The 16916-nt window shown below is 44.5% G+C and overlaps 2 protein-coding genes and 2 pseudogenes across 2 annotated transcripts; 2 read left to right on the top strand and 2 right to left on the bottom strand.

The window, feature by feature from the left end:
- Positions 1-5166: 5166 nt before the first annotated feature.
- On the bottom strand, positions 5167-8297 carry LOC133914868 (late embryogenesis abundant protein D-34-like; annotated as a pseudogene).
- A 698-nt stretch (positions 8298-8995) lies between these two features.
- LOC133916883 (uncharacterized) lies at positions 8996-11206 on the top strand. Its single transcript, XM_062360763.1, has 2 exons — positions 8996-9282; positions 9367-11206. Exons 1-2 carry the CDS (start codon positions 9049-9051, stop codon positions 9472-9474), a joined length of 342 nt encoding a protein of 113 aa, XP_062216747.1. The 5' UTR covers positions 8996-9048; the 3' UTR covers positions 9475-11206.
- Positions 9527-11206, top strand: LOC133914867 (pentatricopeptide repeat-containing protein At5g02860-like; annotated as a pseudogene).
- Positions 11207-13296: 2090 nt separating this feature from the next.
- LOC133916882 (uncharacterized) lies at positions 13297-14174 on the bottom strand. The gene has a single exon (XM_062360762.1). The coding sequence runs from the start codon at positions 13972-13974 to the stop codon at positions 13510-13512; it is 465 nt and encodes a 154-aa protein (XP_062216746.1). The 5' UTR covers positions 13975-14174; the 3' UTR covers positions 13297-13509.
- Positions 14175-16916: the final 2742 nt, after the last annotated feature.

The raw sequence follows: 16916 nt of genomic DNA, 5'->3' as shown, positions 1-16916 counted from the left end.
CCAGTTATCCCACGATTTTGATGCCAAACCGCAAAACCCTAGCACGCTTCTCAAAGCATGACTCCCTACTTGCTTACACTTCAAGCAAGCGCTCCGATGTCGACACGTGTACTCTGTCTTGTGAAGTTGACCGCCGATAAGTCCCTCCCACTCTCGATCCCTCGAGCCGCCTTATCACTTGTACCGGTATCTCCTTCGCTTGACTTTGTTAACACGCCGTCTCTATCCGCCTTCCATGCTTTCCTTGACCTTCATGTGTTCAGCTAGAATCACTCTTGACTCCGTCCGGCCTCCTTGATCGTCCGGCACCTAGCACTCCGCTTGACCTCGATCATCCCGCTGTTGACCGCCAAGTTACATCCATCACCTGCACACCATGAGATAAGCAAACACATATCTATAACTCTAATTACAGTTAGTCCATAATTAATATACTCAAATGAAATCCCAAATCAATTCAAATCACATCAAATCTCATGCAAGACCGAAGATCATCAAACCAAATAAATACCAATATCAATTACTCATCACAAGTAAACTAAAGCACATTTCAACTTGTTTTCTCAATCTCTCACTTGATGAGTGCATTAACAACCCTCAAAGCACAAAGATTTTGGTTTGAAGAAATTAAAACAAGATAAGCTCATCCAAGTGATAAAAACTCGAGAGAAAGTAAAATATATCACTTGGCATAATAAAGGTTACAAAAACCCTAAGAGAGGCAAAGACGGGCTAAAAACCTCAAAAGAGCCAGAAAAACTCAAAAACACATTCTCCTCCTTGTTGATTGCATATTTTCTATTTTTCCCTTTTATTTCTAGATAAATGCAATTTTCTTTCCCTTTATTGAATATTTGTGCATAATATCTTTAGTCATATTTTCTCCCCATTTAACAATACAAACATCAATGATACAAGACAATGCTAAAAATGTGCAAATGAAATACAAGTCCATAAAGCTTCACATATAGATCACAAAGCACTTACAAGGATTAGAGATGTCAAAGCACTATAAGAAGTAAACAATATAACTCAAATACACATAAAGTCTCGAAGTGAGTTCATATCACAAGCACTGAGAGTGAAGTAAGTTTTGATCATCTTGTTCAATTATCCAAAAGATGTCATTGCAAAAGCATCCATAATTTTACGATCAGTGCAAATATTAGAGAAACTAGTACTATGTCAAGTTTAAACTAGGCAACTAAGTTCAACCCGATGGACTATGCAAACACCCACATATCAATCCAAGCCTTAGTTTGACAATATGAAAAAGAACATTCTTAGCAGATTAAAAAACACAAGTTAATTTTCTCATTTGATCATCTAACTATCCTCAAGTGGGCTTTAAGCAACCATATGTTCACTTCTTTGGCAAACCACATTAAGCGTTAAGCCACCGTATTGGATTCAATTCCAGCTCAAAACTTGATCAGTTATTTTACTAACTTAACATAGGATTCAAGATGTGCAATTTTTCACAAAGTCAAAATAAGTTGTGACTTTGCGATACAAAAGACCACATGCTCTCCCAATGGTTAATCATAGGCTAAACATTTACATAGACAAATATCAAAGACCTCAATCCGCTAAACTGAACAAAGCGGCATAGCATAAGCTTTTCACAGAATTAGCCCTAATTTAAGCACTGATCAAGCTAAAGCAAATACTCAAGGGTGGCAAGAGATTATGTTCACATTTCAAGTTTATTCTTAGAAAAGACAAGCTTGCTCAGCAGATTGTATGCCATATTTTAATAAGAGCCCAAGCTTGCATAAATTGTTATATATCCACTACACTTAGCATAAATTCACAACTAGTACAACAAAGTGAAAAGAACATATAAGTGAAGCTTGTTAACATGATTATTTTACAAAATATTATGTAATTCAAATGCAATAAAAATAAGATATAGTATGTACAAAGGCAACTCTCACTCACACAATGTCATAGGGATGACACACATCAAGCTCTCCTCTCAAATAGGTAAACCTTGTTACATCTAGAGGCTTGGTAAATATATCGGCTAGCTGATATTGGATATCTATATAGCTCAACTCAATGTCTCCTTTCTCATTATGGTCTCTCAGGAAGTAAAATCTCACATCTATGTGTTTGGTTCTAGAATGTTGAATTGAGTTATTGGCTAAGCTTATGCCACTGGTGTTGTCACACTAAAGTGTCATACTCCTGAAATCTAACCCAAAATCCTTCAAATTAGCAACCATTCATAAAATTTGTGAGTAACAGCTAGCAGCAATTACATATTCAGCTTCAGTAATAGATTGCGCAACATTAGATTGTCTGCGAGAAGACCAACACACAAGAAAAGTATCCAAGAAATGACAAGTACCAAAGGTATTCTTTCTGTCAATTCTACAACTAACAAAATCCGCATCCGAAAAGTCACGAAGAGAAAGCGAAGAGGATGCAGAAAACCAAAGGTTGTACTCGAGAGTGTGCTTGAGATACCTCAGAATGAGTTTCACTGCTTAGCGGTGAGACGTCCTCAGTGAAGCCTGGAAGCGAGCACACAAGCATACAATGAAATGGATGTTGGGTCTTGTCGCCGTCAGGTACAGGAGGGAGCCGATCATGCTCCTGTACTCTCACTGGTCCACCTCCTCGCCATCTTCATTCGGATCAAGCACAGTCGAGGTAGCCATCGGTGTCACCAATGGCTATGCATCGCTCATGTCAAACTTCTTCAGCAGATCCTTGGTGTACTTCGCATAGTGAACGAAGGTTCTTTACTTGCACTGCTTGATTTGAAGTCCAAGGAAAAAGTTAAGCTCACCTATCATCGACATGTCGAACTCACTGCTCATAGTTTCTGCAAACTTAGCCACAAGTGCATAAGAAGAGCTACCAAAAATGATATCATCCACATAAATCTGAACAAGTAAGAAATCATTCTCATGCCTGAAAATGAATAAACTTTTATCAACTGACCCCATCACATACCCATACCGTAGCAAGAAAGACCTAAGTCTATCATACTAAGCCCAAGTTACGTACCGAAACACATACAAAACTTTATGAAGCTTGTATACTCTATAAAGGCATTTGTGATACTCAAAGCCTAGGGATTGCTAAACATAGACATCTTTCTCTATGAAACCATTTAATAAAGAACTTTTGATATCCATTTGATACAACTTGTAACATCGGGATACCGCAAATTCAAGGAGGATCTTAATTGCTTCTAGCCTAGCAATTGATACAAAAATCTCTCCAAAGTCTATCCCCTCTACCTGAGTGAAACCCTGAGCTACCAGTCTAGCTTTGTTTCTTACTACAGACCAATCCTCCCACTGTTTATTTTTGAAAACCTTGAGATACGAGATTGACGACTAGAGAAGGTGAATAGGCGCCTTACGAAATCGATGGTCTTCCCAATATCACCCAATGTACCTCAAAACTCAAGCAGAAACAAAAATAGAGAGAAATTTTAACAAGAGAAAATTAAGGTAACATGACTCCACAGATGATATATAAACTATATGTTCCATTTAAGATTAATCCATGTGCCTTAGCAATTGAAAGATCACAACATGCAAAGAAACAAAAAAAAAGATAAACATCGAGCAACGAAACTCTCCAAGTTGCGTTTAGAGGCAAGGGAATTCAAGACCCTATCATATAAGCGTGTGTATACGAATTTTGTGCCTCTAGTAGTAAGAAGAATGACCTCATAAGGTGCTGAAATTTCAGTCCAAAAATCAAAACGAAAATCAAATCCAGAAACAGAAAAAGTTGCAAACTTGTAAGGGAACTAATAAAGAGAAATTAGAAGGAGGTGAGTACAATAACATAAAAAAATTTATTGCAGCAGAGGCCAGCCCTATTTTAGCAGATTATAAAGATTTTTTCTCACAAAGCTCTCACCTAATATATAGGCTAAACACTCAGTTTCCTCTCCTCTAAAACCCTAGCACAAGTCTCTCGTATGGATGGCACAAGGGGTTCAAAATGGTTGGTTCATTTTTTCCTATAACCCTACCCCTCTATTTATAGGCCTAGGAAACTTGAGCCCTAAGTTTCCTAGCTTTATTCCAAAATACCACTCTCTTATAGTACATTTCTATCTACCACTTAGGGTATTTTGATCTATTTTCTTCTCGATTCATCAGATGACCACAGTGTCTTCACGACATAGCTTCGCCTTGACGCAAGCTTCGTGATGGTGTCTCGTACTCTTCTAGTCCTCCCACAGTTTTGAAACCAAGCCGCGGAATCCTAGTATGCTTCTCAAAGCGTGACTCCCTATTTGCTTACCTCTTAACCAAACGCTCTGATGTCGACGTGTGTACTTCGTCTTACAATCCTGAGCACCGGCAAGTCTCTCTCGCTCCTAATCCCTCAGGTCGCCTTATCACTTGCACCGGTATCCCCTTCGCTTGACTTTGTCAACACGTCGTCTTCATTTGCCTTCCACGCTTTGCTTGGCCTCCACGTGTTCAGCTAGGACCACCCTTGACTCCGTCCGACCTCCTTAATCGTCTAGCATTAAGCACTTCACTTGGTCCAATCATCCCGCTATCAACCACCAAGTTGTATCCATTACCTACGTACCATAAAAAAATAAACATATATCTCTAACTTCAATTCCAGTTGGTCTATAATCAATATGCTAAAATAAAATATCAAATCAATTCAAATCATATCAAAGCTCATGCAAAATCAAAGATCATCAAACCAAATAACTATCAATATCAATTACTCATCATAAGTAAACCAAACACATTTCAACTTGGTTTCTCAAATAAAACGGTGGTTTGCAACTCGGACACCATCATCTCAATCTCCAGCTTCAAGGGATCAAGAGCTCTCAACGCCATCTTCAACTTGTGTCACAGATTAACACAACTTGTCAGTGAGCAGGCCCTGCTCAATGATCTTCTCTCGCAACGCGGCAAACCGATCTTCGAAGATCTCCTCCATAGCACAAACTCCACTTATTGAATGGCTCTGATGCCAATTATTACATACCCAGCTACTCAAACACCAAATCAAAACCAAACGATGGATGCACTGCAAGTTCAAGGCCTGAATACGAGTTCTAGGGATACAAAATGAAGAGGCATAGAATCAAGGGCAGGGAACTAGCAAGAGACTGGGGGGGAGCAAGTGGATTGGGAATGGAGAAGACAACCTTGGAGAAGATCAGAGCTTGAGGAGGAGGAAGAAGTTGCTCCTCGTTAGCTTCTTTTGTAGCCCCTTCTCCTGATGGCTTGGCCCACATGACAACATGGTCACCTGAAGAAGTGAAGTTCGTGACACCCAGGTCCTAGGCGACCATGGATCCAATATAGCTATCTTGGACGAGAAGATGTGGAGATCGTAGTTGTCCGGGATCACCACCCGTGGACGGAGAATGGTGATGAAGTCCTAGCCACAGACGCAGGGCAACATGCCCCACTCGTGAGGTTCGAATGGGAGTGGAGACAGGCTGGGGAGCAGGTCAATCGACAGGTACTCATGTTGTGTTGGGCTGTGTATCCGAAGTAATCGTGGAGCCCCTTCTCAGCCACGTGATCTTTGGGGCCGAAGGAGAAGTAGACGTGGAGGATGGCAATGTCCTTCTCCGAGCAGACGACGAGGGGCTCCTCAGTGAAGTAGGTCTTCGTCGGGCCGGGGCAGTGGACGCATAGGTGGGAGAGGCCCGACGGATCGGCGAGGCAGAAGGACACCTCGACGGCCTGGCCGGTGCGCCCGAAGCTTTCGGCGGTGGTCTTGTTCCTGCGGTTAGTCAGGTATGCTACTTTGTTGAGGAGGACCCAGTCGGACCGGGTAGCCGGAGTGCCAGGTACCGGGGGGGGGGGGCAGTTCGAAAGCGGAGCAGGGACGGTCCTGAGTGGGCGGGGCAAACGGGGCTGCCGCCCTGGCCCCCAAACCCAGGGTCTCTCGACTCTCATATAGGTATATACTACTGGTGGTCCAACAAAGTATGATAATCTAAATTTCTATCGACCGGAGGTCGTAGTTATATGATCGTGTATGACATTTAGTCGGTCCAAAAGAAACAATTTTGCTGCTTTGGTTCTTTTGCTTCCTCTTCTACAGACGATGTAGTCCTGATCCGCCTCCTACGCTACCTCTTTGGAGCAGCCGCTCGACTTCCTTGGCGTGCCCTCGGCCGCGGCCTTGCCTCCTTCGGGCCTTGAGCACCGCATGGCAGATCACGTCCTCGCCAATCGGTGCAGGCCATCCAACCCCCATGAATAGCAAGAGGATTCTTTTTTCCTCTAGCTAAAAGTGATGTTCCTGGAAAGAATAATTACAAATTGTCCGCAATTATTATTGAAGAATAGCAAGAGGATACTTTCTTTTATATACTTTAAGTGTTTATCATAAACTATTTTTAATACATTGAATATTATTTTTATAATTTATATATTAATTACTTTTTTAACGTTTCAACTCAATAGATCCTACTTTTAATTTTGTCCGAGATCGCTAAAATCTCAGGATTGGCCCTGAGAGGAGGAGCAGAAGAATAGGCTGTTCTTCATCGAGGAGATGGTGTCGGTGGCGACGGCAGGTCCGATCCAGATCGATCCCCCGTCGGCGTGGCAGCGCGGGAGCGGACGGAAACGTGTTACGCTACGCACGGGCAACCGCCACGCCACCCCCACCACATGCGCTCTCTGGCGGCGGATGTGTCTCCATCTCCGTGATCTTCTCTTACACTCGGCGATCCCTGCGAGGCTGTGATGAGGATCACGTACGGTGTAGTATCTCGGTACGGAGGGTACCCCTAACGACCTCACCTAGAAAACATCTTGGTTAACATGCAAGTGCACTGTGTATCTTGCATTGATCATTGACGCATATCTTACAATGTTGCACGTACGTACGACACTACTCCTCGGCCGAGCCGCCGGAGCCGAGACATATATGTGACACGGTCTCATCAGCTACGTGGTGAGCACAGAGCAGCGAACTATTCAATACGCGTACACTTGATCGCCCCGCGCACGAACCCTAAATGGACACTAAAAGAAACGCGCGACGCACACCAGACTAGCTCTGGATGACGACTCCATGAGACTGTGCGCGCACGCTTCAGTCCCAGACCGCCTCGTCACGGTTCAGCGCGCCGTGTGGCCGCAGCCATGGACGCGGCCACGCCTCCGGGCATGCATCGCCGTCGCTTCGCCCTTGTCGCGGCTCTCCGCGCCCGCCGCCCTCAGCGCGTTGCTGCTCTCCACCGGCTTGTCCGTGACCAGCTTCGCCGTCGCGTTATGAACAAAGAAACAAAAAATCGTTTACGGCAGCAGGTGTAACGTCATGCCGCGAGGACGTCGCCGAGCGTGGTCTTGTCCTCGTCACGCGCCGCGGCCGACTGGGCCTGGGTGGCCAAGCCGCCGGGGATGTTCGCGTTCCCGGTGGCTCTTTCTTCCGCCGCCTGGATGGCGGCCGCGTCGCTGCGCTCCAACGGCATGTCACCCGCGGCAAGCGCTGCTGCCTCCAGCACCTCACCGATCGTTACCTTCGTGCCATCGATCCGCCACGGCAGCCTCGCCGGCTCCACCGCCGCCGCCTCCTTTCGCTGCACCTCCTGCTCTGGCGGCCCCGGCAACAGCCGTAGTAATCAATGTATCATCCCGCCGAAGTATTGGCCAACAGCCTGTGCGTACAATACGAACGTGCGCATAATAAGGTGTCCGCGCATTAATCTATGATGCTGCATGCTTGCACTTTTACGCGCACAGAGGGACGCGTTTCAGCATTTACCCGGTCGGTGACGAACTCGGTGACCATGCTGCCGCCCGGGACGCGGGCCTCGGGGACGGTGACGCCCTGCACGGCGGTGGCGTCCGTGGCCTGGTCGTGGCCGACGACACCCATGCCCTCGTTACTGGTGGCCGCGGCCGGGCCGCCCCTGAGCGCCTGCCCGAACACGATGTTCTCCGCCGACTACATCGTGGCCGCGTCCTGCGGCGCGATGGGCTTGTCCGCGAGGCCGCCGCTCACTGGAAAGACGCCGCCGTAGCGGACGGCGCCCTGCTTGCCGCCGGCCTGCTGGTCGGACGGCCTCATTGGCTGCTCCTGGCTTCTTCTTTTTTTTGACAGTGTCTTGTACCGATCGAGAGCGCAACAACGCGAGTGCACTAGTGTTTAATCTTTGCTCCTTGGATCGATTGTGTGTGCTTACAGCCGAAACTTGCTGCCCGGCGCATTGATTCGTTGCGATTATATGTGGCGTGTGCGTGCATCTCGAGGAGGGACGTGTGCAGAGGCGGGAGACGTGGAGGCGAGCTAGGGAAGGCGCGTCGCGGCTGCATGGCCATGTGGCGCGCACAGGGCTGATCGGCTGGGTCAAGCGAGATATCAGCGGTTAGATTGATCGAATCCTGTCGACGACCGGTTTAAAAATAAAACATAATGTTGGTTCTATTGCTCTTAAAATTTAAAATGTTATCAAAATAGTCTTAAAAAAATTCTAAAAAATTATTGTGTAGATAATGCTATGATCTAGCTCGCAAAAAGTTTCAGACAAAAATATGATTTATGCAATGAGAAAAAAAGACATATTTTATTGCATAAAGTTTGTCTTAGACTTAGTACGACGGAATCTGCCTTATCTGTTTTTTATTGTACAAGTAATTATTTGAATTAAAAAATTTGGAGAACTAGATTATAACATTCTCTACATCATATATTTTTAAAACTTTTTATGATTATTTTGATAATATTTTGAATTTTAAGAGCATTGAAATATTGTATTATTTATTTATTTTAACTCGTTGTCCGGGCGATATACACCCTTCCAATGGACGATAGGATCTAGATTTAGATTTTTCAAAATAGATACTTATTTTTATAATTTTTCGATTTAAGAAATATAAAAATAAAAAGCTCGCGGTTAGACGGCGGAGAGGAATGGGCCTCCAATATCGTCGTTTATTTGTGGGCCGAAGTGGGTTAGCCGCTAGAATCCTAAAACGGGCTCGTCTAAAAGTCTGCGTCTCATACATTGGGCCTGGTTAGTACTACACCCGTCAGGCCCGTTACCTCCGCCGCCGCGACAGCGAGCAATCGATGGCGATCGCCGCCGCTCGCCGGCGCCTGTGGCGCGGGATGGGGACTGCGGCCGCCGCGGCGGTATCGGGGACGGACGTCGCTCTGCTCCATCGCTTGGTGCCGGAGCCGGAGTGCCGCGTGAAGGCTCACATGGAGGAGGCTAGTTCCTCGGCGCCGCACCGCGACGGCGCCTCCTGGGAGCCCCTCGCCGCCGCCCTCCTCCGCGTTTCCTCTCCGGCCAAGGCGCACCTCGTGAGACCCTTCCTTCTCCTCCCCAGTTCTGTCACTCATGATGTTGTTCAAACTGTCTATTTTTAGTTTTTATTGTTACGGCAGAAGGAAGTTTCCGTCCTCCCCATGGTCAGAACTCAGAACGCGACCTGCGAGGCCGCGATGCATATCGCTAGCATTTTTAGCCTTGCAATAGCGCCTATTATCATGTGAGCTTATGATACATGGTTATATCATGTACTGAGCTAACTTTTCAAATGTCGACATGATCAGTGGGTTTGTAAATACACTGGTGCAAGATTCTTTTGCTTGATGAATCTTGCCAGTTCGTTATTCGTTATGAGATTTTTCTGCATCTGAAATCAGAGATCTTTTATACTACGAATTAACATGGTGTGAAAGGCGAACATTGAATTAGGTATTGGAATGGAAGCTAGAGAAGCTAATGATGGAAGGAATTCATGATTGCGAGCCCTACTCGAAGATAATCCGTTTCTGTGGAGAAACAAGGAATGCAGCACTTGCAATGAGAGTATTTGAATGCGTAGAGGCTCACGGGATTTGGCTCAACACTGTCATTTTCAATGTCGTTGCTAATGCTTTCTTGTCCACCGGAGATCTCCTTTCTGCAATGACCTTGTATGAGGCTATGGAAGGCATGGAGGACTGGAAGCCTGATTCCGCTACATATAATGCATTCATATCTGCCATATCTGCACTTCCGCTGCTCGGAAGTGGCCATGCAATGATGAGCTGGTATTTAGCTGCAAAGAATGCAGGGTTTACTCCATGTATTCTTGCTTTTGAATCTTTGGTCACAGGGTTTGTTAGGTTGAACATGCTAGATGATGCTGAGAAGGTGTTTGAAGAAATGATTTCCTTTGCAATTAAGCCAAACTTTGCTATTTTGGAGGCCAAGCTTGAGATGCTTTCTAGAAGAAAGGAGGCCAACATGGTAAGAGATTTTCTAAGAAGCGTGAATGATTGCAATTGGGAGTTGAATGAAGCTACAGTCGAGAGGTTATGAAGAATATGCCTGGATGCAGGTCAGGTAAAGTTGATGAAATGGAGCATCTGCTTGTCCTCATACAAAAGGGAGCCCACTGGAGTTCTGAAACAGAGCTGCACTGTGGAATTATCAGATTCTATGCTAAGGCAGATCAATTGGCAGATATGGAGCATGCAATTTGCTGGATGTTGGATAATGGTGTGATGTTTATGTGCCCAGAGGATGTTGAGGTCATTATCTGTTCTTATTTTCGTCACAAGGACTTTGATAGATTGGATTTCTTCTTAAACCTCATCCGAAGCTTGTTCAAGCTCACCGGGTCTACTTATGATATATTGGTTGCTGGATATCGGAGGTTTGATTTACAGGAAAGACTTAATTCAACCACAAATGATACGAGGGAAGGTGGGTTTGCATGAGCCCACGAAGAACTATGTATGCACAATGACTTCCTACATTAATATTTCCAGAAGCCTTAAGCTCATCGAGCCAGCAAAATGAAATCCTGCGTTAAATGTTGTAGCAAACAATTCATTTCGGTTCTTTGACCAGTTCTATGTTTGACATAGGAACGATCTCAGATGCAGATAGAGTATCATGCCAGATTATTGATGTTGCATGTGTGCAAAGAAGCATGAAGTTACCTGGATGTTATGCTTGGTATGGCACAGTCAAGACTCTACTGATCTTAGAGGCCGCTGGGGTTGCAGAAGGTGTTACTTAGAAATAAGATCATGGAAGGTATATTGAGAGTTGATATGAATAATTATAGCTACCTGACATGTCATTTAGGTATGTATGTGATATCTAGCTGTTCCAGGTGTTAGCATGTCTCACCGTTTTAGGCATGAAGTTCTTGCACCGACCTTTCATGTATTTAAGAAATAGTTTGAGATTTGATTGAAGTAGCATGCCTTTCAAAATCATATTATGAAATATTGAATATTTTTTGCATTCTTCTCGATCCTATATTATAACAGCACTCAACAAGTCTACTTAAGATGACAAGGTACTATACACTGCCGCTGTCAAACCCTCTAATATGGTCACCCTCAACCCACTAGGGAGATAAGATGACCTCATGAGTTGTATGGCTTATTATCCCGAAGAAACGAATCTATCTTGCCCCATCTCTTTTTGCCTACTCCATCTACTTTCGAGATATAATGTGTCATAAGAGGGCACTAAGATTAACCTTTGGTCTTGAAGGGCACCTTATTCATTAAGTAGTCGGTCCATTCTTTTTATAATTGTGTCATTTCCTATCTGGCGCCACATGCATGTTCTTTCAAACTGGTGGCCATTGCCCTATATGACATAAAATAGGGTCTTGATACATAGCCAGGGTCTGGTTTATAAAAATGGTCCCCATTTTTCTGTTACATTGTTACCAAAGAAAATGATACTAGATGGCATTTGTTCCATTAGCTTAGCTTGTGTAGCAGATGTTTTAGTGCTTTTAGGACCCAGTATGTGGACATCTCGCTATCTCTAATTCTCGATAGATTAGATTGGTGCTCACACCTATTAATCTACTCTCGGAAATAGTCTGCGCTTGATTCTTTTTGTTAAAATTAAATAATCCCAATTCTATATTGCTATTGAATTGCTAAAGAACAGAAACCAAATGTGACTGTACCTACTCTGTCGATATTATAGGTAAAAGTGGTTACTATCCAATGAATTCCATCCCTCTAGAGAAGGATCATATCGCAAAGCAATGTTTGGTGTTTTAGATTAACACGGATTGATACACAGTTGCACACATGATGCAACCAAAAGCAACAACTTGAGTGACCCATCTCATCTCGATAGGGTTCATCCACTCTAGCCCATGATGTTGTAGACGCTTTACCAAACTGGGGTCCTCTTTTGTTAGACAAGACTCTAGAACTTTTATCATTGGCTTTCCTTTTCTCCCCCTTTTCGTCAGTTATTTGGTGTTCTTTATGTCAACAAAACTGTCCCCGTTGTTTCCAACTCGATCTGATCTGTGAAGATGCGTAAACATATCGTACCGCACCAATGAAAGAACGGTTTAGCATTATGGAACTTTGACTTCGGCAGCATGATTGGGCTAGTCAACAGTGCAACACTCATCAACTAGCAATGACATACAGATTATGGGGGAAATAATGCCAACATTAAATTCAAATTGATGAAAATACTGGATTATATTCTGCCCTTAATCCATACTTTAGCAAAGTAATTAAGCTATTTTTTGTTATTTCTTATTATATGTGGATTGATACAAATAAGTTTTACGTTGATGTAATATTTTGCACTGTTTGCAAGGAGAACGATAAAAAGGATAAAAGACTATAGGGAATAGCACTTGCCTTAGGCGTTCTGTGCAAGTGGGAGATCAAACCCCGGCCGGCTCGCTCTACTCTAATGAGCTTACCAGCCAGGCTACCACCCTACAAGGAGAATGATAACAAAGAGCTCAAATTTTGTGGAAGATACTTGTGTAGGGATTGCAATTCATCGAGAGTACGTACTATGGTATTATTGACCTATCATAATTTAACGTTTCAAGTTGCAGATGAAAGCGAGTGGCAATTGTATTACTAGGGAGTATTGACTGGAAGCTGTAGAATATCAGGCGATCACTGACTTCAGCTAGTTACGTAAGAAATGGCAACTAGGAATATAATAACATACAAAAGAGAGAAAGGATTTGTTGACACAAGATTCTTGAAGCACCACGAAACAAGTGACATTACCTTGGTTTAGTAAAAATATAAAACATATTGCCTGAAACGATTGATACATTTGCAATTCATATGGTCCCAAAGCGATATCAGAGCTTAGTTATCGCAGGTAGCTTTGTACCAGAATAATTATCTCAGGTAGGACTAACAGACACCAGGCTGCAAACAGTGAGGCATCAAAATGGAGAGATTTGACATGTGACATGCAGCACCAACTACGGAAACAGTAATAGTAACTGACCAAATCTTGTCTACACAATGAGTTCCACCAAATCTTATCTAATATGATCTGATCCAAGTTGCATCGAGGGATACACCAAGAAAAGGATATCTCACAGAGTAACAGTTTTATGTACAATTACATTTGATTTCAAGGAAACCAAAGAGAATTCTTCCATATGCTCAAGAAGCAGTAGGAGGATGAAAGATCTGTTGCTAAAACCAGGCAGAATAAACAACCCATCTTTACCCAAAAAGAAAGATGGTAAGACCTTACTAGCGACCAAACACTGTTGCACAACTGCTCTACTGGACAACCACCAGCCTTCCATTCATCTTTCCGCCACAGCAGCACCTCCAGGTAACCTCTCCTTCGCCGCCGCCACGCCCCTTTGGCACCGTCACAACAAGCTGCCCGTCGACGTACCCAGCCACCGCCATCGCCGGACAGCTCGCCTCAGGCAGCCGGGATCGCCACCTGTCGGTCTTCATGTCGTCAGCATCACCCTCCTCACTACCTCCGGCGCCAGCCTGCACGACGACCTTGACAACCCCGGGGTAGATCCCCACGGTGCGCACCCGCACCACGCCGGTGGCACCATGCGCACCGGCCGCGACGAAGTGGAAGGCGTCGGGACCTTCGAACATCGCGACGTCGGTGTCCGCTGGGAGCGGCAGCTCGAGCACCTTGCTGTACACGTGCGGCAGCCGCCGGAGGTCCTTCTTGCCGCTGCTGCCACCGGTACTGGGCGATGTCGGGTGGATCCCCATGCGCTCGCAAACAAATCAAGAACTCCAAAAGTGTAGCTTTTTCCTCTCTCTCTCTCGGTTCCTTCCTTCTTCTCTTGCTGTTATTTGGACAGGTGAACAGCAGAAAGGATGGGATTTATAGGGCGTCAAGGGGCTAAGGGCCGAGACGGTGTCACAAGGTTCTTGCCGTGTGGGGAAGATAAGCTCAGGAGTGTGTGACGAGGAGCCGTAAGAAAGGAAGAGACGGAGACGGGGATAGGAGGAGACGAGACCGCCGTTGCGTGCGTGTCTGCTACCCGCCGGTGCAGCCCGTGTTTTGTCTGTTCGTTTTGGTGTGCTGTGCCTGTGCACAGGAGTAAAGGACCGACGACGGGTGGGCACGCCCGGCGGCTCTGGCGGCGTCTGAAGATAAGGGCGGTATTGGCGTCATTTCCCCAGCGACACTGACACCGAAAACATGGGGCTGCCTCCAACGGTTTCAGGAGCCAATCCGTTTCGGCATCGGTGCGTGCCTTTCCGGCCAGGGATTCTCGACGTCGCTTTGCCATTTTAGTTGTGGTTGTTGTTAGCCACTGATGACCGGTAAAAATAGCAGGTCAATCTATTCAGGCCAGGATACGGGATGCAGGATGCTGGGACTGAAAGCTGCATGGAAGGCTTCCCGCGCATGGAGGAATCCACCTTTGGTTGCAGAGCAGGCGACTTCTGGTGCAGGTAACGCTTGTCCTGCATGCATGAAAGGTATTTTTGGACCGTCAGATGCGGCTCGGCGCCTTTGCAGGTCAGGCAAGGCACCTGGCCATTACGTATGGAGGTGAAGGAATGGTGTCCCGTATTGTACCGGTACCGGTGAAACACTGGGCTGCTGAGCTAGCTGCTACTGCAGCAGCTGTTGCAGTGTTGAGAGACCTGTGAAATGAAAACTCTGGCCAGTTGAGACGAAGGCCATTTTCCTTTAAGTTTGGTTGGCCATGCTTCTTCGGTGCTTTGGATGTGTACCAGTGGTCAGTGGAGAGAGCTTATCTTCAGCGTCGTACATGGTTTCGCTGTCGCGTCAGCTCACACTTTGCTTTATGCATTAGTGAATTCGTGATCGTACTACGAGCGATAATGTAGACTAAGTTGTTTTTTCCTGGTGTCATAATAGCATATTTTAGTGAATAAGTAGTAGTTCGATTATTGATCCGGTCTACAACGGTTGAGCCAGTGAACCGAGAACCTGAGCGGTTCGATTATTGATCCGATCCTAATAAATATCATACATGTCTCACCTCACGATCACTCAGATTGTTGCTGCAGTGTAGCTGTTCGAATTCATGGCGCGTGACAAGACGAGAGGAAGAAAAATCAACGAATCTTTTGCTTTGTTGGCATGAAAGTACCTGTCCCAGGCCGTTTTCCTCCGTTCGGAAAACAAAACAAAAAATTAAAATCTGCGTCCCGTTTTTCCTTTTCCTTCTCTTTTTCTTGCTGCCCTGGTCCTCAATCCGGTTAATCTCTGTACTCTGCCCGTCGGATTTTTTTCCCGCTCTTTTAATATAACAGGCAGTTTTTCAGTCACATTTAAAAATATATATCTGCCAGCATGGACATAAAGTCAACTGAACCTATCATGTCATACAGCTCTTCTCCCATTAGAAATCGGTATTTCTACGTAGACTACGGCCCCGGCTTATAAGAGGCTAAAAGTCTACCAAATGATTAGCTGTTAAGTTGTTTTTTGAAAATCTAAAAAATTGGTTTTTAAAAAATAAACTAAAAGTTGAGAAGTAAGTAGAAAGAAGTTTTTTTTTTCTAATTTTTGATGTACTGAAAAATTAAAAATTTATTAAAAAATAATAGTAAAAAGTCATGACAAAAACCAAAAACCAAAAATCAATTTTTTAACTAAAAAACAAAAACATCAGTCCAACTAAACAGGCCTACTTGTTATCACACCGATCAGGGAGAGAATCATAGTGGCAATTCGCCTCTTGGGACGCGTTTCACACTGCGTGCGACGTCCCGCCGCCCCGTCCGGCACGAAGCTTCGGCCCACTCCGCCGTGATAGCTTCGCCTGAACCACCGCTGACCGCTGGGGTTGCAGCCTTCATTGTCTACGGCTTCCAAACTGACTTCGGTTACTCAAAGGCTCCGGCTTTCTGATGGTCGAATACACAGTCATGCAAGCTCACACCAAACCGCTCAGTAGTAAAGAATCGTCTTCGTTATCGTCTTGTCGAGCTGCTAATTACAGAATGCCATTCGACCAAAGTGGTAAGGACAGCAGCTCATGTGATGATACTGCCGTACACTATATAGTCTACATTAGACTGATAAAAAAAAAAAATACAAGTGTGCATGTTGAAATGTAGGGATTTCTTACGCATTGTTTAGCTTCGAAATGAATGGTAAAAAAATAATAACAATCCAGACTTCTTTCTAAATAGGGTCTAACCTCTGGTATGTTTGTTTTGATCCTCTCTATGTCGTTTCATAGTGTAACTTTATTCGAGCCAAAGTTAATAGAAACTTATACCACTAATTTGACTGCACGTATCTAGAGGTGCAAATCAATTAATCTAAGAGTATCTACCGATTGTCTTTAGTTCAATTAATTACTCTATTTTTTTGAAAATATGCTCAATTTGAAAAAAATAATGTTACTAGTTGTAGGTTCACCAATTTACATGCCTAACTATATCCGATTTAACATACAAATATTAGTTGGTCTTTTTTATTTGGTTACAGATCAGACAACCTGTATATCTCAAATGACAACTGGAGCCCCACACTAACATGTTAGGGCCTACCCACGATCGGCGACCGGTTTCACTCAAGTTCCGATCTCTCAACCCACGACCCACATAAATTAAACTTGTGGTTAATAGCAAGTCTTAACTTAGATGGTTAATGAAAGTGTTTGTACCTCTTACTTATTATGGATCATACCCTATGTTTGTTCTCACGTGTTTCACTAAAA

Source organism: Phragmites australis, chromosome 4 (assembly GCF_958298935.1).
Source record: "Phragmites australis chromosome 4, lpPhrAust1.1, whole genome shotgun sequence".
Taxonomy (NCBI): Eukaryota; Viridiplantae; Streptophyta; class Magnoliopsida; order Poales; family Poaceae; genus Phragmites; species Phragmites australis.
Note: the sequence above shows the minus strand (reverse complement) of the source record. Positions and strands in the feature narration are given on the sequence as shown.